The following is a 15141-nucleotide window of genomic DNA, read 5'->3' as shown; positions in this document are numbered from 1 at the left end:
TTAAATTCATCAATCGCCATCCGTAAACTTTCATATAAAATCAATTCAATCAGGACAGACAACGACTTGTTTTCATGATTTACTGGTGCATGTTTTATACCATAATTCTGTGTACTGTATGTACATATCTCATCAAAGCCAAGAAAATCCAAAATCGAATAGATGAGTTATGTTAAACTCTCCAGCATAAGAAAGTCTGTATTTAGATAATTGATATCTACCTGGACCACAAGAGAAGCTATTTTCAGATACCATTTCAAGTCTTACTACACATTTCTTCACCAATTCATCCCCTTGCCCCCGCTCTACTAGCTTGTACCACTCTCAACGGTATCTCCTCGTCTGAATCTTCCCTATCTACCAAATTATCATCCTTCGATCTGACCTCACCAATCGAGGGACTTGTATCCTCATCTCTCGTCGGCGTTGGCAACAGATACGGTCCATTTAAAAGACTTTGAAAGAACAAATGGTACTGGTCTAACTCATCTTCAAGTTACTTTCCTTCATCTTTCCCCATACGGATATTGGCATCGACATTGATTGAATCGTCTGACTCATCTGAGTGGCTTGCTGGTTCTACCATCTGCGAACCCACCCCAGCATCATATCTATCTTCACTGGTAAGGACACGTTTGATTGATAGGGAACTTGATGATGTGGTTTCGGCTTTTGTTTCTAATCGATCTGTGGGCGTCGAAGTATCCACTGTTCTAGGTGTGTCACCACCAAAATCGAAAAACTCGTCCAACCCTTTCAGCTCCTCGTCCATGAGATTCCTCATCTCTTCATCTTCATTACCATCACCGATCTCCATTTTACTATCACATCCATCGTCATTATCATTTACCGTACCATTTCCCTCCGTCTCTAACCGAGTAAGAAGTCTATCAGCCAAGGAGCAAGTCACCTGAAGCTCTCCTGAATCGAGAGCATGATCTTGCATGTTGGCTATTCCGGGTCTCATCTGCACTTCAGTACGGCTCTTGCGTATGCTTGATGAATCCGAGCTTGAAATCGAAGGTATCAATACAGGGGCGGACATCGAAATAGGGACGTTCTTTGTTTTGTTGTTCTGAACGGTTGCACCAGCTCTTTCATATTGATCGGCTAATTCCATCACTCTATCTTGTATGATCGATTCATATCTTTTCAAATAATCGTTCGTCTGTCCATCCCAGTCATTTGTAATCAGTTCACAAAACTTGTCTTCATGCGGTGCGTTTGACATACCCCAACATCCTTCCCACTCCCATTCGCATCAGGGTCTGAAAGTGTGGCTAATCGTCCCGTTCTGCCATTTTGGTACAGCCTCCTAGCTATCTTCTCTACTTGCCATGAGATGGAGTCGTACTCCGTGAGAGACGGACAGCTTGGGAAGGAAGAGGACTGGGATAGGATGGATGTTGATTTCATTCTTGACGTTGCAACTGATTCAGCTTGGCTCGAAAGATCAGTGATTGGCTTGCGCTGATAATAATCAAAGGTAAACGCAGGTCAGCTATCCCTCATTTTGTGAACAGGTGCACCAATCCTCACCGAAGAGGGGACCGTGACCTGACTGTGTGCTGTAAAGGGCACAACCTTTCTGTTCTTACTAGACAGAGTCGTATACGCCGAATAACCCTCGTTTCTTGTAGACTTTTGAAATACGATCTGATACCCTTTGGTATCTATCAATTTCCCTTTCTCCAAACACACTTTCAGCCAGTCCAGGGTAACTGTTACCTGGCCTTTCTTACCACAATTCCATCCAGCCTCATTCTCCGCTATTGACTTGGGCATCAATGGAGATGGATCAGTGGCAGTTCCATAGAATATCGCTATAGAGGCGTGAAGTCGGGTACATAACTGTCCACCTTTAGTCTGATAGTACAGGAATACTGGTCAGCCAATGGTTGGCCGTAAAGATGAAGGCCTAACTCACCTTGATCTTCTCTTGGTAAACAGGGTGTATGTTAGGTGCGAGATACATTTTCATCGGCTTGCCATGAGAATCGATGAATATAAACTTAGTTTGAGCTTGACACTTCTCGCCTTGGAGAGGTTGTGTCACAAGTACAGCACGGGTGTCCAAGAGGTGTTTCGGGCGTTTCGACATCTCATTTTCCTTTTCAAGAATCTTCGTTTGCGCTTGGGTATGGGTATCGACCGAAGTGACCGTTTCTGAGCTGTTTGCCTCTCGACGTTCGACTTTGCCGTTTTGGTTCATAGCCAGTTGCCATTCAGTAGGAGTGTTAGGTATGTTGATTGTTCTCGATCTACTCATATCCCACCAAGTAGGTTTAGATAGACCGACCATGCTGGTGGGTTGGAGGATGGCATTTGGAGTTGAAGATTTGACCCTGTTCTGACGCTGTATCGCTGATGACAGGTTATTAGCCTGAATCGGTACATGTCGTGATGAGGGAGGATTTGATGTTCGGTTCCATGTGAGAGGCGAAAGAGGCGTAGGTGGCACAAATACAGCCTTAATGATCTTTTGCGAAGGAACGATGATTGGAGTTTTGTTTCCTCGCTTTCTATGATGTAAAGGTTTGTCCAAAGTCAAAAGAGGCTGTAATGGACGGGCTCTCTCATGAGTGAGGGAAGCACCTGACGGAGTTGGATAAGGGTGATATCTTTCCTTTGGATAATAAGGAGGTTGAGACTCTGAATACTTCTTTAAATTCGATTGGCGTGTGGTATAATCTTTTGCAGTTTCGGAAGCGATCAATTCGGGTATAGGAATGTTGGTTCCGGAAGGTAATGCTCTTGAGAGGATAGGTTGAAGGACGGGAGGCTGAGATTCTGAGGTATACGTTTGTTGCAAATATGGTCGAGAATGGCGGACAACATGGAACGCAGGTCTTAAGAGGTGTGAGGATTGTATAGAGTGATGTGTGGTATGGCAATCGAAACGATCTGGGTGGTTGCATGAAGCCTCGGTGCCAGAATGTATGTATGAGGATGCATCATGGACCGGGTGTGGATGTGAAGGTGGTAGTGGAAATGGATATGTGACCGATTTCGAAGCGTGTGAACTACCATTTGAACCATTCGACGACGGAGCTGGGCGACTGTGGCACCGAAAAGATGATTGAATCGTTCGTAAACTCATCATCTGAATAAGGTTGCGGAATATTGTAAGAGAGCGGGATTGGCTGTATCGACGGATCAGTTGGGTTTGAGACGATCTGAGAATGATGAACACGGGATGAAGTAGTTGGATCATTTCAAAGATCATAACTTCCTCTACCATCATCATCCACATTTGGCAAAGTATTAGCTCCTTCTGAACATTGGACTTACTAGGTCAAGTCAACGTTCCAACTCACCTTACACGCCATCCATCCCAGTCATCTTCGCTTCCCAACACCCTCCCAGCTTTCAAACACTTTTCCACCCATCCATAACCCACTACCACCTTCCTACCTTCTATCACCTCCCCTTTTCGTATCGTATCTTCAAAGTACCTTACCAGCAATTCAGGCGTCCAGCTACGGGTGTCATTCAGCGTATCAGGATCGAGCCATACGAAGTTTGGATCGAGCGGTTTCAACCCTTTTGACATTGGTCCGGAAAAGGGCATCAAGGGGATAACGATGATCTGAACTTGGTCGAGAGAAGGTAATGGGTAAATGATACTTTGGCGACTCTACCCATTGACGTCAGCAGAATGCACCTTCTCCGAACGATGAACATTGATGTGGATATGACCTACCGTAATCGCTTTACCGATAGGAGAATTGATTATATGCTCCTCTACAATGGGATGGACGTAGAACCCTAGACCGTCAAATAAATTGCTCTGCCCTGACATGTTGTGCGGTACCAGACGGATTGGGATTTTTAGTACGATTGACCAGTTGAAGTTCAGTACCGTGTTTAGGCTGGTTGCGCACCAAGGTCCAAGGATCAAGATGTACAGTACCGAATAGGGATTATGGATATCTCAGAGTAGAAAGTGAAAGACATACACATCGACAGTGATATAGACATAGACACGACTTTGACTTTTCTGTTTATTCTTCTCATCCTTCTCAATATACCTCCTTTGGACTAACAGTGAGATCAATTCCATTTTCACCATCAGCATATATCAATGAAAACAACGCGATAGTCGGTGCGTCCGGATGTAAATGCGTTTTCATCAGCTCTGTCCATCAGTCCGTGCACCTGTGAACGCATGTAACATGTAAGTTACGGACCACTGCATGATTCCGTCAGATATGAAAAGTATGTACTGTACAAAAGCAAGTAACCGGTCAATACGAAAATACCATATTCAATCTAATCACCCATCAGTCTGAAGGATACACCTGGAGCATCAAGTAACCCGTATTTTACATCATCGTATCAAAGTGACTGTCTTCCTTCATTTCTTCCATTTCTCTTTCAATATTTCTAAGTGTTCACCTGACTTCTAAGCTCCAGTGACTCATTTCGTCTCTCCTTCTCGTCCAGCCTCTTTATCATCTTCTCAATCATATTCCTATATCGACTCAAGCTCCTAGACCAGGTTTACCACTTCCTACCTTGATATCGCGTTTCCAACCTCTTACTTATCGAAATCAATGCTTCGTCAGGATGATCGTATATCTCTCTAGCGAGAATTTGACAGACGTGAGTCGTAGATGGCTTGTCCTTCTGATCGGTGGAGCAAGACGCCAGATCAGGTGAAAGAGACGATCTTCCGTTGTGTCCTTTAGAAGTATCGAGAGGGAATGCTTGACCATCTGCTAAAAGTCTAGGAAAAGCTGAAATGGGTGTAGGTGGTAGATAAACGCTGTTCTCGGTTTTATATTGTAGACTCAACCTTTCTGGGATCTGCGGAGGGGTAACTCTGTCAATCTTCGTCTTTTTCTTGAAAGTCATTTCGTGAATCGGTAATTTCCTAAATCAAGATGAATATCAAAGAGGCAATTAGCTTGTTTTCCCAGCCATATGGACTTAACTATTAGACTTACCTTTTAGTGACTACCCCAATCGTATTTCTGGAAGTGTCTGTTTTGTCATCGGCTTCTTCCCAGTCCGAATCGAGACAATCGAGATCACTATCATCAAACGGAGAAAATGTCTTATTTACCCAAAAAACAACAGTTCGATGTCTTATATACCCAATTTTCTAAAATCAAGTCTGATATACCCAGTTTTCAAAAAACAGGTCTAATATACCCAGTTTTCAATCTTATCCTGAGATATATCCCGAGATTTAGTACCTGATTGAACCTTGTTATGTCCATTATTATCATTATTATCCATGCATGATCATCTGAAATGGACCGGTCTATATTTCCCATCTTCATCTCTAACGCCCCTTTATCTACCTCCTTCAAATATCGTCCATTCTACCTCATCTTGAAGCCTCTTCTCTCCCTTCAAATGATCTTCAGCCTTCAGGGGGATATAGACCTCTCTTCATACGATCAGGTTTGGCAGGTATCATATATCTAACGGATGCTATCAGACCATTAGGATAAGTGCAGATGGGATGAGAGGATGTGATGTCGCATCCCGGCCGTGTTGTTCGAGTACGATGAAAGCCGGAGTTGGCGTAGGATGTTAAGTGATTGCATGACGATCGTTTGAATGATAAGGGGATATTGGGATGGGATTTGCGGTAGCATCTAACGATCGATCGCAGTTGTAGATCCAACCAGGATAGATGCCATAGTATCCCAAGCGTCTGCGACCAAGGTTGTTGACCGTTGATACTGTACCTTTCCCCTGCATGACCTAATATTCCCACCACACTGACTATGACAGCGACCACAGATATACCGACCTTTCAAGCTTGGTACTTGAGAATTGGGTACTTGAGAACCATCCGCCATATGTAAATCATCATTGGTACCAAAGGTTCCTCGAAGCTGTGAAGCCGTGGTCGGTTTTATCCCTCTCATACCTCTCTTCTTCTTCTGTCTCCCTCTCCCCTTCTTGACAAGGGGTGGTACAACTGATAGTTCTTCAAGGTTGTTGGTAGTAAACAGAGGAAACGGCATGGAGTAGCATTGTCGCCATGTTGATGTGGTGTAGAAATCAGGTACCAAGCTAGCAGAGACAGCGATGCATCAGCCAGACAGCCAGACAGCCAGCCAGACGAACAGACAGACAGACAGACTCACTCACAACATGCTATCGATCCTTTCCTTCTGTAGCACCGCCAGGACATGCCGACAAGGCAAGTTCCATTGCTTGGTATCACCACAATCACACAGCATGCTCTTCTCTTTGTATATTGATCCTCACCATCCTCTGACAGTCATCCACCGAGCCGCTAGTGGGTTGTACCCTTCCAATGATGATCTGGTTGTTGTGTCGACCCCTGGTAGATCGTACGTCGTAGCCATCGCGGTCAAACATGGCTGATTCTAGTTTCTCAGTGGCAATGGCGATGAAGTGTTCCTCCCGTTGATGAGCGTCCTCTGATCGCGTGATGAAGTGATCAGACATGAGACACCATATATGATTGTAAAGGGTGACGATGTTGCTTGATCGTTGGGTGAGGATCCAAGCGTTGACCTGCTCGGCAGCGTTGGAGGTCGTTAGACCATATTGAGCGTGAGGGAACGCATAATCAGAGTAATGAGCAGGATCCAGACGGTGTTCGATATATTGAGCAGCCGTTGGGTGGGTTTGGTATAGTTCTTGAAGCCGTTGTTGGTATGCTGTCTCTGTTTTAGCATGGATAAAGCGATCAAATAAGGGCCAATCCTTCTCTGGTAGACCATGCTTGGATAGGTTGTTCTTAATGTGTCTTGCACAGAAACCATGAGTCACCAAGGGTAGCTTTGAAGCAGCAGCGGCAATGAGTCCCTGTCAATGTTGATGATGTCAGCTCAAACCCTACACAGACAGACAGACAGAGACTAACCTTCTGACGGTCAGATACCATGACCATCCCTTCCCTATTGATGGTTGGGAAGGCTTCCTTTAGCTTGTCAAAGAACCATGACCAGGTATCTGTACTTTCGACTAGCACATGTCCCCAAGCCAAGACAAGCAGATGATTGGCAGCGTTGTAGGTCGAACATACCAGGAGGGTGTATGAGTGTGTTGCTTGGGAATGAGCTCCATCCACAGCCATGTATGGTCGTAGATGTTTAAAAGCATGTCTCATTGATGATGGGGCGATGAAGGTACAGTTTAGTCGGTTACTGTACCCAATCGTAGCTTCAGGATCATTCAGTTGCACCCTATTGATGTATGCTGGTAGTTGTTTGAAGGCTGCATGGTGTGCTAGACCATCGTCAACCAATAAACGCTGACGTGCTCGATGGATAGACCGTAGAGGGATGGTTGTGTGTTTATTGACTCGAATAGTATCTTGTATGGTCTTGGCAGAGGTGGTCTTGTCAACTTTGGTGGCATGAGCAACCTGCAACACATGTCAGCATGGTTATCAGGTTAATTTAAAGGTAAACTTACCATGTACTCAACGAAAAGCTTACTTCTAAAGGCTGTCCTCATAGCATCCTTATTCCAAAAGCAGGTGTGCTTGGGCTGGTACCGAATGACCGTGTACTGATTGGCGTTCTTGGCTGACTTGATGACTCGACATTCAAAGCGACATTGACCAGTTGGTATGGACGAGCAGCAGAAGTATCGACGATTTGTATCTGCTCGAAAGGGCTTTGGGGGAGAGGCATGTCTCTTGAAAGCGACCAAGGTCAGAGCAATGAAGGCATCGTCCAAGGTTTCGAAGACGGTACCTAGCTGTATGTTGGTAGGTAGAGATGAGAACACTTCGCTTGGTAGGGTAGCGTTGGGGTACTGAGCTGATTGGATCAGCTCATCAAGCTCGGTGATCTCTTGTTGAGTGACTTTGATAAGAGGTTCATCTTCATCACTGTCGTCATAGTGGTTGTTGTTGTTGTTGCTATCGATATTATCAGGATCAGACTGAGGTTCTATCCAATGACTGTTGGAGAAGACCGAGTCAAGCCGTGAGCATTGATTGGTATCATCCTCGCTGTCGCTGTTGGCTAGGGAAGATCGTTGCCTCTTCCTGGTAATTGAAGGTGGGGGGGAGGAGGAGGAGGAGGAGGTTGTGGTTGTTGTTGTTGTGGTGGTGGTGGTGGTTGTGGTAGTCGTAGTGATTGAAGCAGGATCAATCTCTCTGGTCTGAATTGGAGGACAGAGACGAACCGGTTCAGGTGGTGGTGACGATGACAGAGGATCCAATTGGAATGCTTGAGTAGTAGCAACAATAATAGGGAAAGAACCAAGTTGTTGGGATTGATTGGATCGTTGGGTTCGACGTGTCATAGTGACTGATCGTACGTTTTGGGCGCTGGACAATGATCCCGTGGGCTATGGGGATGTCAATCAGCATCCATAGCATGCAGAGATAGAGTACTACTCACATTAGTTATCTAAGGTAGCGCTGGCCAAGCGGTTGGCCATACGAGACTACCTTCGAGAACCAATCCGGTGAGATAACGTCAGCTCTGTCAAAGAGGGGGTATTGTCAGCGACCATATCTTAACAAGGAGAGCAGCCAAAGACATGAAATGGATACTCACAGATGCTCCTGGACAAGCTCTATCGAATGGTGGTGGTTTTGTGATGATCCGAGAAGATTTGGAGTGGATGGGTCGGATAAATGGTTGACCTGGTTGAGTGGCAACTAATTGGATTTCTCCCAAGGTCAGTATCTTGCTCAATACTGATGCATATGCAACAAAATGAGTACTCACTTGTAGGTATGGTTTGTAGCTATTGAATGGTCCAGGTTACCGCACCATACCTTGAGGATTGAGGTGGATGCGACCGTTTGATGGGAGATTTGCAGGAGGAGACGGGAAGAAAGAAAGGAAGAAGGGGATGTGTCGCTTCGAGTAAAGTTGATTGTAGCGGGTCGTAGAGGGTACCAAAATGTTCAGAATGACAAGGAGAGCACGAATATCAACATGGTGAGGGTGGATGCTTTGTTTTAGATGTTATTATGGATGAGAAGTGATAAGTAAAGTAGAGAAGTGATGAGAAGATGAGACGTGTTTAGTAGATGTTTTGGGGATGACGCGACTCGGTGTTTCGGTGTTATGTCATGTGGCCGGCGATCACCGCTACCTTTCTATTGTTGTCGTATATAATTTAAAAAAAAGGTACCAAAAATTAAGGGTATCAGTAGCTTAGTTTGATACAATTGAGATTTATCCTTTGCATCCCTGGGTTCGACCCCAAGCGGGGTTCAGGAAAAACCACGTTTTTGGGTAAATCAGACCTGTTTTTTGAAAACTGGGTATATCAGACTTGATTTTAGAAAATTGGGTATATAAGACATCGAACTGTTGTTTTTTGGGTAAATAAGACAATTTCTCTCATCAAACGTCTGATCGGGGTAGACTACTTTTTCAGGAAGAGTAGAAAAGTTGGTCTTGCGATCTGTAGCGCAGATGGTCAATCGAATTCCATTCTGTTGAGTCGAGATGGGGTTGGTGTGGTATCGTTTTCCATCATTTATACTTGGCGGAAGGATGATATTGATTCCTTTGTCCTTATTGCCAGCATAAGAGATATCCAGATTAGGAAGAGGATCATCCAGATCTTGAGCAGCCGACCCTTGGTTGTTCGAATTAAGGGTTTGAAAGCTAGTTGTTGTCGTCCTAGGATCTTCGATGATACCTCCCATCTTCTCGCTTCTGAGCCAGTCATCTGTACAAAACGAAACATCCCTCGTGCCCCTAGCCTCCTTATAGATCTCCTGTGAACCATGATAATCGAAGCCCACTCTTCCTCTTTGCCCATCCACCTTGAAAGACTGGGCGTGCCCGTGTTCTTCTTTCTTCTCGCCGTACGATTGCGAGAACCTAGGATCGGGAGGAAGATATCCTGTGAGATATATCTTCGATTTGAGTTGGTCCGATCTCAACTCGAGGTAATGGGTTTGGAATTGACCATTGGGCGGAGCCGGTATCCTAGTAGACCAAGTCATAGAGGGAAGTCGTATCGACGGATCGATCTTGATCGGATGGAGAGGGTAATATCTAGTTATGAGCTTGACTGGTTGGTTGTTATATTTGGGTGGATCGAAATTAGTGGATACGATAGGTGAGCTGGAGATGTTGGAGATTCCAGATGGTTTGCTGCCGGTGACAGGCGTAGGTCTTGAATACTCGTAAGGTAAAGCACTTTCGAAACCGGAAGCATCGTCTGGATATCTACCTCTAAGTGAATAGAGCCGAAATGAGATCAGTGTCTAAAAAATGTCATAGACGTTCATGATGAAACACTCTGGCAGGTGGCGATGGCAAAGTAGACTTGACTTACTTGACTTTCCATCCATGCCAATTTTGTCTTTGCCCCAACACCCTTCCTAGTCTAATACAATCATACACCCAATTTTTCTTTAAAATCACTACCGCCATTTTCCTTTGTCCACCCACCATTTCATGATCGTGTCCGTCTCCATGTCCATGTCCGAAAGATGGATTGATGTGGGATCGGCGATGGGGCGAATTTACAATTTCACCGAAATTCTCAAGTAACCTAAATGTTGCCCAACCATTATCGTCCAACGATCTTATCGTATGTGTATCCTTCCTCTTTGGTCTTCCAACGTCAAATATCTCATCTTTATCATTTGAATTATGAGTAAGGATGATATGAGTCAAGCCAGAGTATGTCGGAGAAGGTACGATCGTTCCTCCATTCTATTTGTCCACACAACTCTCGTCAGCTCAACGAACAATGAGGCGTGCGTGAAAGTGATTGTGAATTTGCTTACTCTACGAATTGATCTGACCACATGTTCATACTGAGCTTTAGTCAAGCTAGATTTCATTATGGGATTGCAAATGAGTTGAACGTAAAATGTCATTCCAGTGAACAACCAATGGTCGGTACGGGTATCCCTCATTTCGAATGTCGGGTCGTCTGAATGTCTGATTTTGGGCAAAGTGGCAGCGAATGATTTATCAAGAGAGTGAGTCTAGATGGTGTCGTATCGTATAGTGGTGGACAGTAGGCACGATCGGGTCTCATGGAAAGAGACAGGAGGACAAATTTAAATGGAGATGCCAACGCTGAATGCGATGAATAGGAGATGAGAGAAGACGAAAGAAAATTCAAAATTTAGCTTGTATGGAAATAACGTGTTCACATGGATGAATACATCGATGATGGGGATGAAACCGATCATCAATCCCATCTAGGTCAAACCTTGATCACCGTTTCTCAGTCGGTGCACCATCACGATCACTGTTGAATCTTATCGCACAGACGATGATCAGTCCGGTCAAAGAGAACCTTCGTACCTGGAATTGACATGGACAGACTGGACATAGCCAGTCCATGAGATAAAACCCTCAGACAAGTATGATTACCAGGGTTGTGCATACGACGAACAATGGCATATTGTGATTACATGAGATGGTGCATAAATACAATACACAGTACTGTACTTATACGAATAATCAACCAGCGCAAAACATCGTACGGAGGACATACAAAAAAAGCCAATACCTCAGAGTATACATACCGCATGGCAAAGTCCAACCCAATCAACCAAATCTTTTCGTTAGTTCACCGAAGGTTCATAAATGCTATCCTCCTCATGATCACTGATCAATTCCTCCAAATCATCATCATCATCTTCTCTTTCTTCCTCTTGTTTCTTCTTTTGCATTTTCATTTTGATCGTATTTGTATCCGGATAAATATATCCCAACTGGTCGAACCTCGACAATATCTTTGATCGATGTCTGTCAAAGAATTTTCTCCAATGACGTTCCGGACGCTGCCAACACCAACAGAGTATAAGAGCATTCAGCATAAGAGTGTTACAGTAATTGTATCGTGCCGGGATGCTACAGTCTAGGCGGAACGTTCACACGATGACTCACTTTTTTGGTCAATTCATTCAGAAATTTCGTTCTTCGACAATTCTTCGGGTTCCAACACCTCATTTCCTCAACTAGTATATTCACTGATTGATCTATTCCTTGAACTGATGACTTTGATCCGGTCACCTTTCTCACTCCTTTTGATGTGTTTGAAGAGCGTTCCTTTCTTTCCTGCGATACAATCATGATCAGCAATCGTACTTAGAGTATGCGGTAAGAGTTATACTGCAATACATATATGAAGGTGTCCAGAACATACCTCCAAAATTTTAATCCCTTTGAGACCCGTCGTTCCTCCGCTTATCTTATGAGACTTGACCAAATGATTATTATGTCTCTGATTATGGGATGATGATCTCGATCTGTCCGCCTTGCAGGTCTGAATTGCTGTACTACGAAGTGAGGGTCCTGCCGATGGGTTTTGCATTCTTGGAAGCAAGTGAGAATCGACTACAGGTTTTCGTTCTTCCCGCTTTGCTGGTTCAATTCTAGGTCTGACCGCTAGGGCAGGTCTATTCTCACTCAAGCAGATCACACTCTCCTCTTCATCACTATTATAGTCCACATCCATGGTATCATGGTCTGGTCTTCCTTCGTGTTCCGTGTAATCTTCAGGAATGGCCACGCTTTGGGGAACTTTGGTGATCCTATAATTAGGATCCTCGATCTGCTTGCCGTTTCGCAAACAGTCTTCGATCCATTTAGAGGAGACCACCACCTGCCATTCTCCTCTTAATTCGACTCCATCTAAAACATCCTCCTCTTCGGCTGTACAAGGCTGCTTCGAGCTCTTTCTATCAAAGATTATAGTCGAGGCGTGTTCTATCGGCATAATCACACCTCCTCCGCTCTATTGGACTGGATATCAGCTATCCATCCTTCAAATAGACATACGGCCCTGAACTAAAATGTGCGTACCTGAATAAGGAATTGCGTTGCAAAATTACCTTGATGTACGTTAAAGGTCATAGGACGACCATTGGCAAAGAATATCTTACTGGTGCTGCGCGGGATGGCGGGTGACGCTTGCGTTATCCTCGAGCTTGAAGAGGGAGTGACAGATTTGGATTTGGCGCCAGATCTTGAATTCTACCAGAGTGCCAGCCAGAGCGAGCATCAGCTCTTTTCGAGGATGTGCAGCCCAGATCTCGTTGAGCTATGACCTACTACACTTTGAGAATTATCCATGATTTGCTTCGCCCGGGTCCCAACAGGACTTGCTCCTGTCACTTGTATGTTCGGGGATGTTTCGGGCGGAGACGGAAGTTTGCTCTTTGCTTGATGGACAATTGGACTGTTCATGATTCCAGTAAGCGGGTGATGAACCAGCATGACAACAGATCAGATAAAACAAAGCTCACAGAATCGTCTGCATCTCCTCAGGAAGAGGAGGAGTCGGTGGCCTTTCGTCCTCTGTGACTTTTGTCTCTGCCAAATCCTGTATCTTCCTTCGTTTTAAGTGTTGTCTGGGATCTAAAGCTAGAGGCGGCATATCCAAAGGACTCTCTCGTTTTCTATTTGGCTGTTGTGTCTGATCTGGCTGATCGTGAGATATAGGTCCAAAAGAGGAGATAGGTGTCATGGGGACATGAGTCTCGTTGATGTTGGCTTCACTGCGCTTCGGCTCGGGTCCGCAAGTGTGTTGAGGACTGGACGATTGACTGGATGATTTCTTCAGAGAGTTTACAACAGGCGATTGATGCTCGTTGATTACTGCTGTTCCGACACAGTTCTGCCTTGACGATAATTTTTGAGTATCAATCACGCTTTCCGCAGATACTGATACAGATAGTTGGTCAGCCTTGGGGAATACGTGTACGGGAGATTGAGGTTTTTTTGAAGTCTCTTGTGCGTTGGTCAGTGCACTCCATCGATTGACTTTGGCGCCCATTGGGATCGTTCGAGTCCAGTCCTTGGGTGGGTACGCTTGATCGCGTATCTCATCCTTGACTAGGTGTCTCCTAGGTTGATAAGCTGATGTAGGAGCAGAAGGATTGATAGGCCTTGCGTTGTATGTCATTGATCCTCCTGAGCTCATTTGCCGGGCAAAATCCAGATGTTCTCTTGAGACTCCTTGACCACCCATCTCGATAGCCTGGATCGGCCGTGCGTCGGGTCTGGGCTTGGCATGGAAATCGGGAAATATACGAGCTCTGATAGTGGGGTAGACTGTCAGCGTTCTTCATCATCGGAATATTGTAGCCGTCCAACAGACATGGATCGGGATGTATATAAATGTGATATATCTTCTAAATGTCGGGAAAGGCTCGAAAGAATGTAGTGGACATACCTGAGAAACTGTCCATCCCAATCTCCATCCTCATGTACCAATATCCTTCTTTTCTTCACACATCTCAATATCCACCCCATTCTCAACACAGGTACTTCCGCATCCTTGATGATCTCTCCATCTTCGTTCAGGTGTTGGCCGAAGAATAACACCAATTTTGGGATATCCCAAAATGCTACCTCTTCCTTGGTTTTTGTATTGTAAGTTTGGTTCTGGATTTCCCGTAGGTTGAGTATACTTGATGAATCCTCCGATCTTTGACGGGCTTCACGATCTGGAGGAACAAGTATGTGAGTGACGGATGGATCAGTGGGTGAATAGACTATTTGACCGCCTTTTGCCTATGGTTGTATTGAATGTGGTCAGCTCAGTCAAAAAGAAAAGTACATGTAGACGGCCAATGTTATGCGTTTATTGTTCTGTGTTATACCATATGTATAGTTCATATACTTTTCCTCGCAATCGTCCTTGCACTCATACTCACCAATATCTCCCGTTTCACTTCAAACCTGTGTCTTCCCTGACCCATATAATTCCCCATGTACTCGTGCATGTAAAATACCATATCGTCTAATAGACCGGGTCGATTATCTTTGATAATTCCCGTCTTCTTGATCTTGCTTGTTGTCGATGTTGGGTTGTTTGAGGATAGTTCGGATGGCATACTGCATAGAGTGAAAGACATATCACCAGTTAAGTGTATCGAAGCGTATACTACCTCAATAATCGAAGGAAATGGAATGAAAGGAATAAAAGATGTAAAAGAAAGAAGACGAAAGGAGAGGAAAGAAGGAAACACATGTCATGTCTCGTCGTGGTTTCTCATACCTTTTATACCTTCCTTTGCAGATCATCACCTCGAGAAAATGCAAGAAGGTGATCGTACATCCTTGCGCCCGCTCCCGAGGCCCGAGGGCACAGTTAGATATAAGGGACATATACACATACATACATACCAAGAACAATGACACATACCCAGCACCCCTGTTACAATTAGATCCACTCAACTCGGACAGGGGAGCA

The 15141-nt window shown here is 44.7% G+C and overlaps 6 protein-coding genes across 6 annotated transcripts; all 6 read right to left on the bottom strand.

The window, feature by feature from the left end:
* Positions 1 to 286: 286 nt before the first annotated feature.
* Positions 287 to 3802, bottom strand: I203_103232 (uncharacterized protein; the record flags this gene model as incomplete). The annotated part of the gene is made up of 7 exons (XM_019149211.2): positions 287 to 455; positions 501 to 1168; positions 1234 to 1470; positions 1540 to 1866; positions 1928 to 2849; positions 3318 to 3637; positions 3704 to 3802. 7 exons carry the CDS (start codon positions 3800 to 3802, stop codon positions 287 to 289), a joined length of 2742 nt encoding a protein of 913 aa, XP_019001236.2.
* Positions 3803 to 4503: 701 nt separating this feature from the next.
* I203_103231 (uncharacterized protein) lies at positions 4504 to 5225 on the bottom strand (the record flags this gene model as incomplete). The annotated part of the gene is made up of 3 exons (XM_019149210.1): positions 4504 to 4876; positions 4950 to 5036; positions 5158 to 5225. 3 exons carry the CDS (start codon positions 5223 to 5225, stop codon positions 4504 to 4506), a joined length of 528 nt encoding a protein of 175 aa, XP_019001235.1.
* Positions 5226 to 5609: 384 nt separating this feature from the next.
* Positions 5610 to 6883, bottom strand: I203_103230 (uncharacterized protein; the record flags this gene model as incomplete). Its single annotated transcript, XM_065517261.1, has 5 exons — positions 5610 to 5668; positions 5768 to 6033; positions 6112 to 6134; positions 6232 to 6798; positions 6857 to 6883. 5 exons carry the CDS (start codon positions 6881 to 6883, stop codon positions 5610 to 5612), a joined length of 942 nt encoding a protein of 313 aa, XP_065374079.1.
* A 338-nt stretch (positions 6884 to 7221) lies between these two features.
* I203_103229 (uncharacterized protein) lies at positions 7222 to 8729 on the bottom strand (the record flags this gene model as incomplete). The annotated part of the gene is made up of 4 exons (XM_065517260.1): positions 7222 to 7360; positions 7493 to 8295; positions 8508 to 8639; positions 8727 to 8729. The coding sequence occupies 4 exons, from the start codon at positions 8727 to 8729 to the stop codon at positions 7222 to 7224; spliced, it is 1077 nt and encodes a 358-aa protein (XP_065374078.1).
* Positions 8730 to 9202: 473 nt separating this feature from the next.
* Positions 9203 to 10768, bottom strand: I203_103228 (uncharacterized protein; the record flags this gene model as incomplete). Its single annotated transcript, XM_019150646.1, has 3 exons — positions 9203 to 10151; positions 10255 to 10637; positions 10712 to 10768. 3 exons carry the CDS (start codon positions 10766 to 10768, stop codon positions 9203 to 9205), a joined length of 1389 nt encoding a protein of 462 aa, XP_018999873.1.
* A 735-nt stretch (positions 10769 to 11503) lies between these two features.
* Positions 11504 to 14782, bottom strand: I203_103227 (uncharacterized protein; the record flags this gene model as incomplete). The annotated part of the gene is made up of 8 exons (XM_019150647.1): positions 11504 to 11722; positions 11829 to 11999; positions 12088 to 12678; positions 12747 to 12917; positions 12996 to 13122; positions 13190 to 13981; positions 14119 to 14459; positions 14603 to 14782. The coding sequence occupies 8 exons, from the start codon at positions 14780 to 14782 to the stop codon at positions 11504 to 11506; spliced, it is 2592 nt and encodes an 863-aa protein (XP_018999874.1).
* Positions 14783 to 15141: the final 359 nt, after the last annotated feature.

This window comes from Kwoniella mangroviensis (assembly GCF_000507465.2).
Source record: "Kwoniella mangroviensis CBS 8507 chromosome 1 map unlocalized Ctg01, whole genome shotgun sequence".
NCBI lineage: Eukaryota > Fungi > Basidiomycota > Tremellomycetes > Tremellales > Cryptococcaceae > Kwoniella > Kwoniella mangrovensis.
The sequence above is the reverse complement of the archived record's forward strand: the minus strand, read 5'-3'. Positions and strand labels throughout refer to the sequence as shown.